At 45.9% G+C, this 13,884-nt stretch overlaps 1 protein-coding gene across 1 annotated transcript; it reads left to right on the top strand.

The window, feature by feature from the left end:
* Positions 1-118: 118 nt before the first annotated feature.
* On the top strand, positions 119-13,221 carry vegfaa (vascular endothelial growth factor Aa). Its single transcript, XM_023418642.2, has 7 exons — positions 119-793; positions 2,460-2,502; positions 5,140-5,336; positions 5,903-5,979; positions 6,067-6,099; positions 8,167-8,298; positions 10,613-13,221. Exons 1-7 carry the CDS (start codon positions 728-730, stop codon positions 10,632-10,634), a joined length of 570 nt encoding a protein of 189 aa, XP_023274410.1. The 5' UTR covers positions 119-727; the 3' UTR covers positions 10,635-13,221.
* The last annotated feature ends 663 nt before the right edge of the window (positions 13,222-13,884 follow it).

Genomic DNA, 13,884 nt, shown 5'->3' with positions numbered 1-13,884 from the left:
CCCGCCCCGCTTTCCCTCTCTCTGCCATTGGCTGCCTCCAGCCGTCCCGCCTCTCTCAGTGATCCTCTGCTGCTGATGCCGGTAACCTTTAATAACGCATGAGCTCCAGCAGCAGCCGCCAAGAGGAGTGAGAAGACGAGAGAGAGGCTGGTACCGCTGCTGACACGGGGACACGCTGCAGTCGATTCTCCCCCCGAACAGCTTCCTATAGAGGAGAGGCCGAGGCACAGCTCAGAGCGGACTCAGTCAGACACACACTGAGGCAGGTTTACACACGGAGGCTGCAGGATCACTTCATACCGGCGAACAGGGGCTGCTCCCTCCTCCACACACCTTCATGCTGCGGGATCAATGCGCGCAGAGACACCGGTGCGTAAAGTTGGTGATCTGATCCGCCCCGTCTCCCGCTCCCACTGTCACCGGAGGACCGCTGTGTGTTGCTGAGGTCCCGGGTCCAGCGTGGATTTTAGAGCCCGTCATAGTGTCGTTGTTGGATGGTAAGGTTTCCAGCGGAGCGCTGCTGGGAGACCTTGGAAGTCTCTCTGTGAACGAGCCACATGCGTGTGGATATGGATTTGCTTTTACTATAGCCAAGATTTGCCGCGGTTTTTTAAAATATTCGTTTTTCATCTTTTGACTGTGTTTTTTTGTGTTGGTATCGGTAGATTTTTTTTTGACTCTTCAACGACCGCAGAGGTTTCAGGTCTCATCGTGTGGAATTACAACCATGAACTTTGTTGTCAGTTTGGTACAGATCCTGTTGGCAGCGGTTCTTCACCTTCCCACTGTAAAGGTGAGTCTTCATGCTGATATTAACTATTGCATGGGGACGGGTGCTCTCTCTCTCTCTCTCTCTCTCTCTCTCTCTCTCTCTTTCTCTCTCAACTGAGCTGCTTTGTCGCCTCGGTTATTCTGACTGTGACACATGTATTTAACACAAAGATAACAATGTGCTCATCAATAATCACACAGGGAAATATTGTCTCTTTATAAAAAAAAACCTGAAATTACACGTGTTAATAAATGCAGTTTTTTTCCTGTGTGGGTTAAATATCGTATATAATATATAATCCTCCGTCTCTGTTCTTTTTGTTGAAACAGTACATGCCCTTCTTTTTTGTTTAACAAAGCCAGACTCTATTTAAAGTCAGTCAGGTTAAGATTTACTGTATAAAACCTCAGAGAAACGCTTTATTAAATAAGTATCAAGGGTGTTTTGACTCTGACAGACAGTCATTTCATTTCGGCACATATTGGAGAATTTATTCCTATAGAAATAAAGCCTTCATTTGGTGTGATCCTCGTTGTCTACGGCCCAGTAAACTGGGTGGAACAGACGTGGGAATAAGTCTTAAAGTTGTGGTTTTGATTAACTCAATGCTGCTTGGTGTGTTGCCTGCGCGCCGACCTGAATATTAACTCATCAGATCCACAAAAAGTTTCTCAGTCATCATTAATGTAATGGCTTGTTAATATTTTTCGGAGGGTGAGCATAAAAGTGATAGTTTTGTGAACGGGGTTCTGCTGGAGGCGCGCCTTCCTCGGAGCTGAACAGTCAGTGCTCTGCTATTCAGCCGCAGGGTTGAGTCCCAGTCTATTTTTTTTCTCACGGTGATCCGCAGCGTGAGGAAGCTGAGACCCGGTTTCTCCTGTCCCGCCGCCCTGCGGGAAGCCCACCAAGTTCCCACGCAGGCCGAGCTGCTTTCTCACGCAATATCTGCGCCGGTTACAGCAGCCACATAAGGTGAACGCAGATCTTCCAGGGATGGCGATTCTTCACGTCAACGTTATACGATCAAAACAAAGGCCGCTTCCTGTCGGACCTTTCAAAATAAAACAGCCATATGCACGCACATTGAATAGAAATGAACGCGTCTTTTTTTTTTTTTTTTTTAATCAAAACTGATTTTAGCTTTCCTCAGTTTTGCATGAACTGTGAATGAATGTGAACTGATTCTGGTCAGAGTCAGGGTTAATCTAATTTGCAGGGTTAACTTTAACCCCATCACCTCAGTGTTGCTACAACTCTTTACTTTTATCTTCTAATGATTAAAACACGAGCGCAGACTGTTCCATTTTCAAGTGATGTAGAATTTCCATTGAAACTTAATTTCTTATCTCTTCATTAAAGGTAGCCTCACATTTTTTTTTATTTCGAAGGGGAGTCAGTCTTGCTCCTCCTGTGTGTGTGTAACTTGACAGAGCTGTTACCCGGTTAAGTCAGTGATAGAAAGGAGGGAAAAGACTATAACAAGGTGTTTGACACCTGTAGTGACAGAATTCATTCTGAAAATGAAAGCTTTGCATGTACCATGTGCTCTAGCAGTAAAAATGAAGGAGGAAGATTTGATGTTGATGATGATGATGATGATGATGATGATGATGATGATGATGATATGTGTATGATGGCCGTGCTGACTTCAATGAGAAAGATTAAATCCTGCTCTGATCTCTTACAGACTGCCAGCATTAACAAGGGAGTGGAGAAGAGTAAAAATGAAGGTAAGTGTCTGTAACAGAGCTTATGACCACAGGGCCACCTAGTGGACATGACATGAAAAGTTTATCTTCAGTAGTTTCTCTAAAGGTCTGGATCTTTGACAGGTGTAGGTGTATTTGTTCCTCACTGTGAGCTGAGGGTTGTTTTCTGTACCGAGCAGACGGGAATCAAAGTCCCAGCGGTCAAAGGTCTCAGTCTCACCTGGTCCAACACTCAAATGTCTTACCTGGGACTTTGGAGTTGCCATAAAACCGGTGCTGATTTCAAAACAGTATTCAGGTTTCACAAAGACAGACTTTGACTGTGGCTCAGATAGAACAAATAGTCAGACTTTAGATAGACGTCTAAATTCATCCGTTGCACAAAGCAGTTTAGTTCTCGGCTGTCTTAAGCCGGACTGTGGTACAATGATTTCTGGGTAAATCAAGACTTTTTTCAAAATAAAAAAAAAATAGCAGACTGAGGAACCGCATCCAGCTGCTGAGCTCCGTTTACCCTCAGCAGAAACTGTTTGTCTTTTGGGAGAATTCAACAGTTACAAGGACGTTTAACTTTGGAAGTTCAGCGAAGAGTGAAAAAATAAAAATCTGATTTGGACTTTTCTCCATAACAGTGTTAGCAAACCACAAATTATGAGCCATTTTTACTCTTTTTTGTTGTTTGGTGCTACTGATCAGCGCAGGTGTCATTGATTGTTACCATGGTAACATTGGTCTCAGACCTGAGTTAGCCTGGAGGTAAGGTGTCTAATGGTTTTGGCTGAAAATGAGTCAGCGTTGTCTTTGTGAAACGGTCTTATTAACATTAGACTAATCTGTGAGAAAAACGAAGACTGGCCTAACGCTACAGACCAGTCTGAAATGTCTTTGTGAAACCGGCTCCTGGAGTTAATGTGAGAGAGAAGGTGGAAATCTGCCAAGGCCTCCGCAATAATCTGCAGCTGTTCCAGTTTCGGTTTCTGTTTTTTCTCACCTTTTTGTGGTGGAGGATCACAGTCAGCACACGAGCCGACTGTCAGCCTCGGTTCATACTCATGTTTATCTGACAGTGACAGACAACGTTGTGTTGAGGGCCAAGGTTTGTCCTGTTGACTGGTGATGAACAGAGACACAGGCCAGTCGGTACAGGCGGCTTCAGTGGACAGGTTGTGTGGTTGGTGTTTGTGGAGCAGCAAGTCTGCCATCTGCACGCCGCTGACCTTCACGCACCCACACTGTCAGAGATCACACCACCTGTCAAACGCTGTCATATACAGGGAGATAAGACTGTGGCCTGATTACTGCTGCTGCGCAGCTCTGAACTCTTTGATAAGATTTGTTAAATCCACCTCAGCCACAATGGAGACTAACACAGTTTTCAACAAGAAAAGATCCACAAAAAAATATACAGTTTTATTTTTAAAAGGCTCAGTAATTTACTGAAACAGCTGCTCACTGTAGTTTCTACGGGACTATTTTCAGCGGCGGATTAATCCACATTTGGTGCAGTAGTGAGTAGTTGTGGCGGCAGCAGGATGGTGTGTGACTGAGTCAGAATAAACTACAGTGTCTCGATGATGATGATGATGATGATGATGATGATGATGAAGGAAGATGGCTCCCAGAGCTGCAGTGAGACTCTGATGTGTTTTAACAGTTTCTGGAAACAATGGAGCTCTGTGACTCAGAGGAGTCAGTACCAGGCTGTTCTGGTCCGGAGGAGACGTTCAGGCTGGTTCAGGTCGTCCTGTTAGATTTAGTGACGAACCTCCAGGAGGATCTGTTACAGGATGATGTAAGACGGAGGAAATCTTTTGGTTTTGGATGCAGTACCAGTTGAGCGAGTTGGCATGAGGCTGCCGTCTGCTGACAGTCCTTTGAACCAGATCCACCCAGCCAGTCTCTGTCCTGGAGCAGGTGTGGGGGTTTAGCTGCTCATGTCTGCTGGCCAGGTCACCTTGGAGCCAGACCTGCAGCGTCATTCATTTCAGAGCTGGAGAGGTACATGGCACTGCAAGTGGAGATTTTATTAGTCTTTTCAGTGAGAGCTGCTGCTGGTGTGATGAATCTGTGTGTGTGATGTGTGAATGCTCCACAGTCTGAGCAAACTCTCTGTGTCTCAGGGACAGGGCGAGGGAAATAATGCGTCACAGTCTCTGTATTATTTGTTGGATTTTGAAAATCAGTCTGTAGCATTAATCCAGAGGCAGAGACTCAGGGGTGGGCTTCCTGGGGTCACATGTCAGAGGTGAAGCCTGGCGCCACAGAGCCTGAGGTCACGGCTGCTCCGACAAACCAGGGGTCAGGAGTTAACCAGGGGTCGCTGGGAACCCAGTCTGGTGGACTGTGGGAGGGATTACTGTGGGCTGCACAGGGCACAGGCAGGTCCCTCAGTCAATTGGCTTGTATATGGTTTGTAGTGTAAAGAGCCACCGAGAGTGGCTCTGTATCTGAGCTTCATGGAACATGGTTTCATCCCTGACTCTGGACCAGTTTGATGTAGAAGAAGTGGCTTCAGTTCTGTGGCTCTGTCTGTTTATCCTAATGTCTGTTCTTAGATAAATAACCTAATGTTGAAGAAGACAGGAAGTTGATTCTTACATCATTCTTTTCACTTTTCTCTCTGGTCATAAAGCTGATGAATGATCTCTTCTTTTTTAGTCATCCTTATCTCTGAAGTCATCACCAAGAGCATGTGTCAGCCCAGGGAGGTGCTGGTGGACATCTTCCAGGAGTATCCAGAGGACACGGAGCACCACTACGCGCCGTCCTGCGTGGTCCTCAAGCGCTGCGGAGGCTGCTGCATGGACGAGGCGACGGAGTGCGTTCCCACAGAAACCCGCAACATCACGTTGCAGGTGAGTTGGTGCGGGTGGGGGTGGGGCACCTTGTTGAACTTAACCAATAAAACAAGGCGCTGAATCAGTCACAGACCACTGAGAGGCTTGATGCTAGTACCTGATAATCACCAAGACTCTCAACCTCAGCTTCATGCTCTTCATCAATGGACGGAGTTTGCCATTAGTTGTCATGGAGATGACAACATCATCTATCACATAACTGAGTTTCCAAACTCAGGCCACATTATGACTACAAGCCGTTTCCATAAAAACACTGCTCATTAATGAAGATCATGAAGTGTGACTGAGAGCTTCAGTAAAACCTTGTAAATGGACCCTGTGTTAAGATTATTGTGTCAAACCACAGTGACGAGTGAGTCAGGGTTAGTAGCTGTGGATTATGAAAAGGGGGGGGGGCATCAGGACCAAGTTTTGTTGGACGGTGTGAGACAGTCCAGCAGCGGAGAGAGTGAAGCGGCGAGGCCTGGTATCTCAGATGTGTGTTTACTTCAGGTCTCATTGTGGTGTTTAAACTCTGCTGTGTGAATCTAAACCTCATCTCATGTCCTCTGTTTCACTTCAAGGTGATGCGGTTTAGACCGATGGTGATGCAACATACTATTTATTTAAGTTTCACAGAGCATCAGAGCTGTGACTGCAGGTAAGAGACACATTTCACACGCTCCCTCTCACAGTGACTGTGATGCAGTACAAGCAGAAACCTAACTCTTCTTCTATTTTATTTCAGGAAGAAGCCAGAAGTTCAAGAACTGAACGAATAGTAAGTACGTGTTCTGTGTCTCTGTGTCTCTGTGTTTCTGTGTTTCTGTAGCTGTGGATAGAGAAAAGCAGGGTTTTCTATAACGTGTGTTTGATGTTGGTCAAAGTGGGTGAAGCAGCGACATCATCCCGACAGGATGTGCCTTCGTGTTCATTCACGCCTTCTCCTTCTTCTCCTCCTCCTACTGAAACAACATGTAGTGAAGGTTCAGTGTGTGTTTGGTGACGCCACAGTTTAGCTCAAAAGTCATTCAACTGAAACGTACCGTGGTGGTTCCTGTAGGAGGTGGATCCTGTCCTCCACCTTTCTTTACAGAGCTCAGCTCTTTTTATGGCAGCAGCTTTACTGCTTTATGGTGCGGCCATAACAGCGTGAATGATTGAGGCGTAGACCACCCGCCGCTGTCTGCACTGAGTTGCACAAACCTGACCCTCGGCCCTCGTCTACTTCCGCAGTCTAATCATAGCGACAGGTGTCACGCAGTCAACCTATTTTTATTTTTAGAGGTGTAAATAGAGGATGAGCTGGGAGACGAGCTGAAGGGAGGACTCACTCTGTCACAGCTGACACAGGCCTGCGTGTGTGTTTGCATGGGGTTTGTGTGTCTTGGCTTCTCAGCAGTAAGTCAGGTTATTTAATTGGATAAGAGGAGTGCGTGTGTGCGTGTGTGTGCGTGTGTGCGTGTGTGTGTGTGTGTGTGTGTGTGCCCAGCTGTGGCCTGGTGGGTTAGACTTTGATTGAGGAGGGATGGCATCATGTTAGTCGAACTGGTTTATCATGGGGCTGAACTGCGCCCAGCCTGTGATGGAGGTGGAGGTGGAGGTGGAGGTGGTCTACAGAGGATGTGCTACAGTTGCAGGAACACACATCCTGACACACCGGATCAATATCCGCCTCTGCTAATGAGGGGACCAGATCAGAGCAGCTGCTCTGTCGGTTGATCACCTCCTGTTTGGTTTGATCAGGTATTGATGGAGCCCTGCAGGATTGATTGGCCCCTGCTCAGGTGTCTCCTCTCTTTGAGTCGAGGCCTGTTACCTGTGTCCTTTTTCACATATGCAACAACTGCACTTCTGTGGCAGTGAGATGAAGTTTCCATGGCATTTCCTCTCTGTCTCTATGGGGAAGGGTTATCTTTAAGGCTGTCTGCTGCACTGCTGCTGCTTTTACTTCCTTTTGGGGGCTTTGTTTTTTATCTGATGCCACATTTCCTTCACAGTGAAAGTGGAGAAATACAGACATGTGGAGTATGCAGCTAAAGATCACTGCAGCCTTGAGAGGTTCACTGATAAGTTCAGCTCCGGTTGTTTTGCTCCTGTTTTCATACAGGAGGTGTAGAAGGCCACACAGAATTGATCCTGCTGCCGAATGTCTGCCGAGCAAATCACTTAGATGAGACAAAGCATAGTTCCTTCATATATCTAGTTCTGTCCTTGTTGTGTCTCTGATGTGACCTTCTGTCTAAATAAACCCAGCACTGTAACAGATAACAGTGTCTACCTCAGCTGACTGTGAACTGTGACTGTGCAGCTCCTGGTTCTGGTTCTGCAGTGATGACGTACAAACTTGCTGTGATCAAGAATTTAACAAAAACAAATTATTTAATGTAAACTTGCATGAATATTTAGTTGACAGACAGTTCCTTCATGTGATGAAAGTGTGTTCCTTCTGAAACAGAGGCTCAGGATCAGTGACCAGCTGATTTTTGTTGACACCTGTGAGTGTAGGATGATGTCACCGTTCAGGATTCGTTGATTTCCACAAAATGTTTCATTGTTGTTTAAGTAGGAAGTTTTGAGCGTGACGGCAGTGGACTTAGTGCAAAGCTTCTGGAACAGACTACAGGGCCAAATGGCCTGAGGCTGCTGGAGCCACAAATCCTCTTCTGTGTAAACCAATGCACATATTGTCTTTACAATGCGATCTCAGTGAGGGGAGGGTTGGGGGTGAGTGGGGTGGCGGGTGGGGGTGTTGCATGAGTGTCTGTGTCGCCCTTTTCTGCAGAATTCGCTGCACTAGCTTAGATCTCTTTCTCTCTCTCTCTCTCCCTTTTTGCTTCCCTTGCAGCCACTGTGCGCCTTGCTCAGAGAGAAGGAAACGCTTGTTTGTGCAGGACCCTCTCACCTGTAAATGTTCCTGCAAATTCACACAATTAGACTGCAAGTCCAGGCAACTTGAGTTAAACGAAAGAACTTGCAGGTTTGTTTACCATACATATCACGATAAACAATGTGCCTTGAATCCCCCTCTCTTTCCTCCCGTCTGCCTGTCTCTCCGCCCATCTCTGTGCCTGCAGCGTAGCTGGAGTTCCTGCTGAGAAACGCATGCTTCTCCGTGCTCCTCCCTTCTTCTTCCTGCTCTGTGATGTTGTGTTGGTGTTTGTAGATGGGATTGTGGCAGCTCCGTGCTCGCTCCGTCTCCTGTCAGATACATCCGATTTAAAAGTCGATGATTCCTTAAAATTACCACTGAAGTGTTTGTATGTGTTGTGTATTACATGTATCTGTTTGCATGACACTGTTGTTCAGCTCGGACGTTAAACATCGTCAACATTCATTATTATAAGTGTGGGTTAGTGTTAGAAACACCAGACCACATGTTCATATAACGTCATTGTGGATGAAGTAACGATCAGCCGTTATCTACTGTTCACTTCCTCCAACCTAAACCAGCACTCAGGTGGTCTGCCCCCGCCCCCTGACCTGTTTCCTACAGCAGATACGCCACAGATAATATGTTCAAAATCACTGTCCACTTTATGATGTGACAATGACCTGGTAAAGGGTTGGTCACGGTTCGCCCTAAAAACAACTTGGTTAGGTTTACAGAAAGATTAAAATACGTACTTGTTAGGCTTAGAGGACCTTCATCGTCTTGGTAACAATAATAAACACGTGGTTAAGGTTAGAGAACGACCGTGGGTGAAAGAAACAGCGTTGACTCTTGGTGTGAAACCGAAACTAAAGTCCAATGTTTTGTCGACCCAGGTCACATGACTTCCTCCTTCAGTCCCGTCATTATTGCTGCGGCCACCAGAGGGCGCTGAAGTAAAACTGAGCTATGGGTCGCGATAAACTGCGTTCTCATCCACACACAGAAATCTAACCTCCACAGTTTGTTTATCTTCAGCTTCTTCAGCAGCTGCTGTTCAGAGAGAATCTTTTGTCTCTTTGATGAACAAAGAAAAGATTGTTTCTGTGTTTTAGCTGGTTAACATAAAAAGTCTTTTGTGAGCCAGTTCATGGAGCGGCATGTAAACCTGTAGAGGGCCTGTTCATCCACATTGTCTCACTTAGCTCTGGGGGTGGTCGCACTGTGGCTGCCTCTGATACAACAGAGGTCAGTGCAGTTTAATTTGCGGGGGTCAAAACATTGAAAAAATGATCTTTATGCCCTTCACCCATAACTATCCACTGACTCTCAGAGTGGCTGTTCCTCCAGCAGAAAGTAGTTCCAGTCAACGCTGACTTTAACTCTCTCTCAGCATCCTGATTGGCCGAATAATTAAGGTGCCTCAATCTCATGACACAACCTCTACGTCCTTACTGGACTTTGGTTGGGGGACCTCCGCTGCATGTGACACCTCCATCTCTTCCCCCTATTTCCTGCCATGTCAGTGACTGTTTTGTGGGAAATACAGTAGGAACCTGATAAAATAGAGTCTGCTCAGCAATTTCAACTCACACTGAGAAAAAGTCCATTGATGAAAATCCTGATGAAGACCATGGGATAAGGCTGAAAGCTCTCAGGGGGAAGAGTTCATCAGCGGGCCTTTATTAAGATCGTAGCTTGGCTATTTATATATATATAGATATATTTATGTACCTGTGGGGGGGGTGTGCATGTTAGTCCGTGCTGACGGGGGTTGGGGTGGGGGGTGTTGCTGATGTGTTCATGCTGCTGCTGCTCTCTGCTCGTGTGTGTCGTTTGCATCAACACTAATGAGCGGAGGTTAAATCTGCAGCACAGAGCTGCTGGGAACGCTGCCCCGAGTTACGAAGGCTGTGTTTCACGACCTCCCCCGACCCAGCCCCTTCCATGACCTCTGACCCTGAGGGCCCCCCACACTGCTTTGGATTTAGAGAGCCACACACTTCTGGGGGGAGTGACCACTGACATGATTCCAACTGGCTGCTCAGTGTTCAGGAGAGAGGGTGGAGGCGACCTAAGGGTGGGGGGTCTCTGGTTAGGTGCTTGATCCCCCACCCCACACAACCCCCCCCCCCTACTGTTCCTGCTATAACCTCACCCCCCTGAGTCCTGCTGCTTAGCCGCCACAGGCTCAGAAAACATAGAGACATGAGACCAGAGACCAAACCTTTAACTGTCCAGCAGAAAAAAAAACAAGTGGTGGAAATTGACCCAGATCATCTATAAACCCCCCCCCCCCCCCCCCCACTATCACCTCTACTTCCTGTTCTGCCCCTGTTTGTTTTGTTGCATGGAGTAGTTGTGTTGTAATCTGTGAGACGAGGCTTGTCACTTAACCAGATTCTCCTCTTTGCTTCCACAGATGTGACAAACCGCGGAGATGAGACCAGCAACACTGTTATGAAGGAATTCTTTTTTTGGCACAGCACTTTGAAACCTGAGGATGCATTCCCTGCAAGGACAAGAGACGACAAAGCAAGACAGGACACTCTGGATGCAGATCTTGCCACTGTCAGTTTTCAGCCTGATGATATTAATATATATGTACATATACTATAAGTACATCGACAATGTGTATTGCTGCTACGTAAAAAAGACACTATTTAAAGCAAACGAATACGCCGCCGGCGTGTGAATGGGAAACCTCTCAGTGGTGTTCCGCTCGAGTGGAACTGAGAGAAGAAATCTTTTATTTTATGTAACACTTCACTGGATGCTGGTCTGCTGTGGATATGAACATCTTAAATATTTCTGAGTAAGAAAAACTGGTGACCACGACTTCATGGAGCAGTGCAGCAGGAGCCGAATCCGCCTCTGAAGAGACTGAGGGGGGTGGGGGGGGCAGAGGGAGGACGAGGAGGGGGAGGAGTGCCTGTTGTACTTGAACTGAATGGCAGGTCCAACGACTGTTTCCTCTGTGACATGATGTGAAGTTGTGTCTCCACTGTATGGACCCGCTTCAGCAGGTGTGAGGACACACCTGAAGTGACTGTGGTCTCGTGCTGTGGTGATGGATAATGTGAAGATGACTCTCTTCCCCCAGGGAGGGGTTACTTGATGAAGGCTGGACTACAGATCAGATGATGGTGAAGTAAAAAAGGTCTGATTCAGTGTTTAAACTGGGTTAGAGTTTGGCCTATCAGGGTCAAAGGTAACGATGCCCCGCCTCTTCCTGTTCCCGCCTCCTTCAGGTGACCTCTCCCTGGTCGGGTCTCTCTTTGTGCACAGAGTTTATTATTTACACTTTGAGGTATTGTGTTTCTTTCACAACATGTATTGAGACCAGGCTGTCTAAAGGGATATTACTGTAGTTTCTACGTAGAAGAAGAAACCAGACGAACTGATCTCAGAGCAGATCAGCACCTCACTGTAGAAATCCACAACCTTCCAGTTTCCTTATTTATTGGCTTTGTATGTGTTCCAAAGAAATCGTCACGTCCACAACAGAGCAGTTCATCATAAACCATCTGTGTAGATATCCCTCTGTCTAGTACACTACATCTAATTTATAGAATATGTCCAGTATTCTGTGTTATATATTTATATGCAGTGTTAATTTTTGTTTTCAGTCTGTCTGGAGACTGAATGGAGAACACGTATGACTGTGACTGAAAGACAAAGCTTTGACATTCCTGATTTAAACGAAAGCTGTGTTTCACACCAGCCGGAGGGGGATCATGGTGGGCCTGTTGACCGATAGTAACCCCAGCCACCAACATGTGGGAATGGAGCGCCCAGCACAGGTGTTTCTCATTCTGGACTGGGGTGGTGGACATGTGGTTTTGCACTTGTGGACCCGAAGACACGTCATACTGAGGACTGAAGGAGTCTCATAGCCACTGATCAGCTCGGACCTAAACCAAGTGAAGACTGTCCAATCAGACTGAGGCCTCTGGTCTGAGGGCGGTGACGTGGCACAGTGTTTCACCAAGGCGCTAACATCGTGTCACAGTGTTAAACTGTGGTTCAGGAGGATACAGCACAAATCAAAACCTGTAACTGTTACCACACGAGGAGAAGACCTGACATATTAGAATGATGATGATGATGAACAGTGTTGAAGAAACATCAGACGTTACAATTAAAATGCTGATATATAAATAAGGTCACTAATACACTATGTGTCACCATATATTATGTCTATTTATTAAATATTATAACTGGCTCAGATCTAATGTCCTGGAGCTGGGAGCTAATCATGTGACACAGAACAGATTAGTAATTAGAACCCTTACATCGCCTAAGACAACTAGAACAATCCTGAAGTAACACTCTAAGCTAAACCCTTAAATACAGTATATATGTGTGTCAGTCAGACATCAGCAGCATGTTTCCAGCTAACAGCCGAAGAGGAAGAGAAAACAAGAAGAGCTGAAGCTTCACCCAGTGTAAACAAGTGAGATTAGTTAAATTAATTTGAGGGAAAACAGTAAAATTAAAACATCTACACTGAAACACTCCCTGACTGACAGGAGCTCAACCAGTCAGTTACTGACTGTCCTGTGTATATAAGACTTTAGACCAGGTCTATTCACATTTATCCGTCCACACAAGGCTGTGATGTTCTCAAGCTGAGTCATGCTGAAGGTTCTCATTATCCGATGCTTGTAGCCTGAAGCTGCTGCACAGAAAACGTCCTCTCCCGAATCCTGTCTGTGTCTCTGTTAGCGCCAGCTGTGCCACAGCTGTTCCTGCGCCGCCACCCTCAGACCAGCGGCCTGAGACCGGCTGCTGGCCGACGCCTCTCCGCTCCTCATCGTGACTACATTCTACATGTATTTAAATGACTTTTTCTTGAGCTTGTACAGCAACACATTTTAGTATATTTTCACATTAATATATTTATTGGTGCTGTAAGATGTTTTACAGTAATAATAGTCTTTTTCTGTTGTTTTTAGTGTAACTATTAAAACATATTTATTTTGAAAATACAATGTTTTTTTATTAAAAGTCAACTAGTTTGAAATCTTATCATTTCGGTGTGAAAATGATGGTGTCAGATTGAGATGAAACAGACAGGTGGATCACAGGCAGACACAATGTGGAGTCCAGACCAGAAGTCAAAACCCCATGAACTTGCATTGTTTGCAGGAAAGATATTTCTAAGATTTAAACTAACTAACTAACTGGTTGGGAACATATCACTATTTCATACACCTGCCCTATGTGTTTTCCCCCAGAGACCAGCAGCATGGACGGCAGCTGGAGGAAGTGCTAGCTGTTAGCTGCCACTCACACTAGGAAGTATCAGCTGTTCTCTATAAATCAGTGTGTCTCTCTACGCACCTGGGTCTTAGATAATTCTGCAGAAACCACTTATTCTGGTGATGAGTGAAATATTAAAGACTGTCAGCACTCGTTTCTTTTAACGGTGACAACAATCTTTTCTTAATCTCAACCATGAACATGTTTCTGTTAGCGAAGCAATGCTAGGAGCTCTGAGGTCATTGCTAACATTAGCATGCTAACTCTTGGGTCCCTACTGACCTCCATTGTATATGGCAGTTTCATGACCTCCCCAGGCACCCACAAACCAACCTGCACTGATTGACAGAAGATTAATTGACAACAAGTTTGATAAATGATTAATCGTTTAGTGGTTTATTCAAAAACTCGTTCCAGACCTCTTTCAGC

The sequence above is a fragment of the Seriola lalandi genome, unplaced genomic scaffold, assembly GCF_002814215.2.
Source record: "Seriola lalandi dorsalis isolate HSWRI2012SDOR001 ecotype SW California unplaced genomic scaffold, Sedor1 jcf7180002054583, whole genome shotgun sequence".
Taxonomy (NCBI): domain Eukaryota; kingdom Metazoa; phylum Chordata; class Actinopteri; order Carangiformes; family Carangidae; genus Seriola; species Seriola lalandi.
This window is presented reverse-complemented; position numbering and strand designations above follow the sequence as displayed.

Bases quoted from the DNA above. Each gene is read 5' to 3' on its own strand.
- vegfaa (XM_023418642.2), top strand. From the start codon at position 728: ATGAACTTTGTTGTCAGTTTGGTACAGATCCTGTTGGCAGCGGTTCTT. The intron at 5,337-5,902 runs GTGAGTTGGTGC...TTTCACTTCAAG, and splicing joins CCCGCAACATCACGTTGCAG to GTGATGCGGTTTAGACCGAT. The intron at 8,299-10,612 runs GTTTGTTTACCA...TTGCTTCCACAG, and splicing joins TTAAACGAAAGAACTTGCAG to ATGTGACAAACCGCGGAGAT.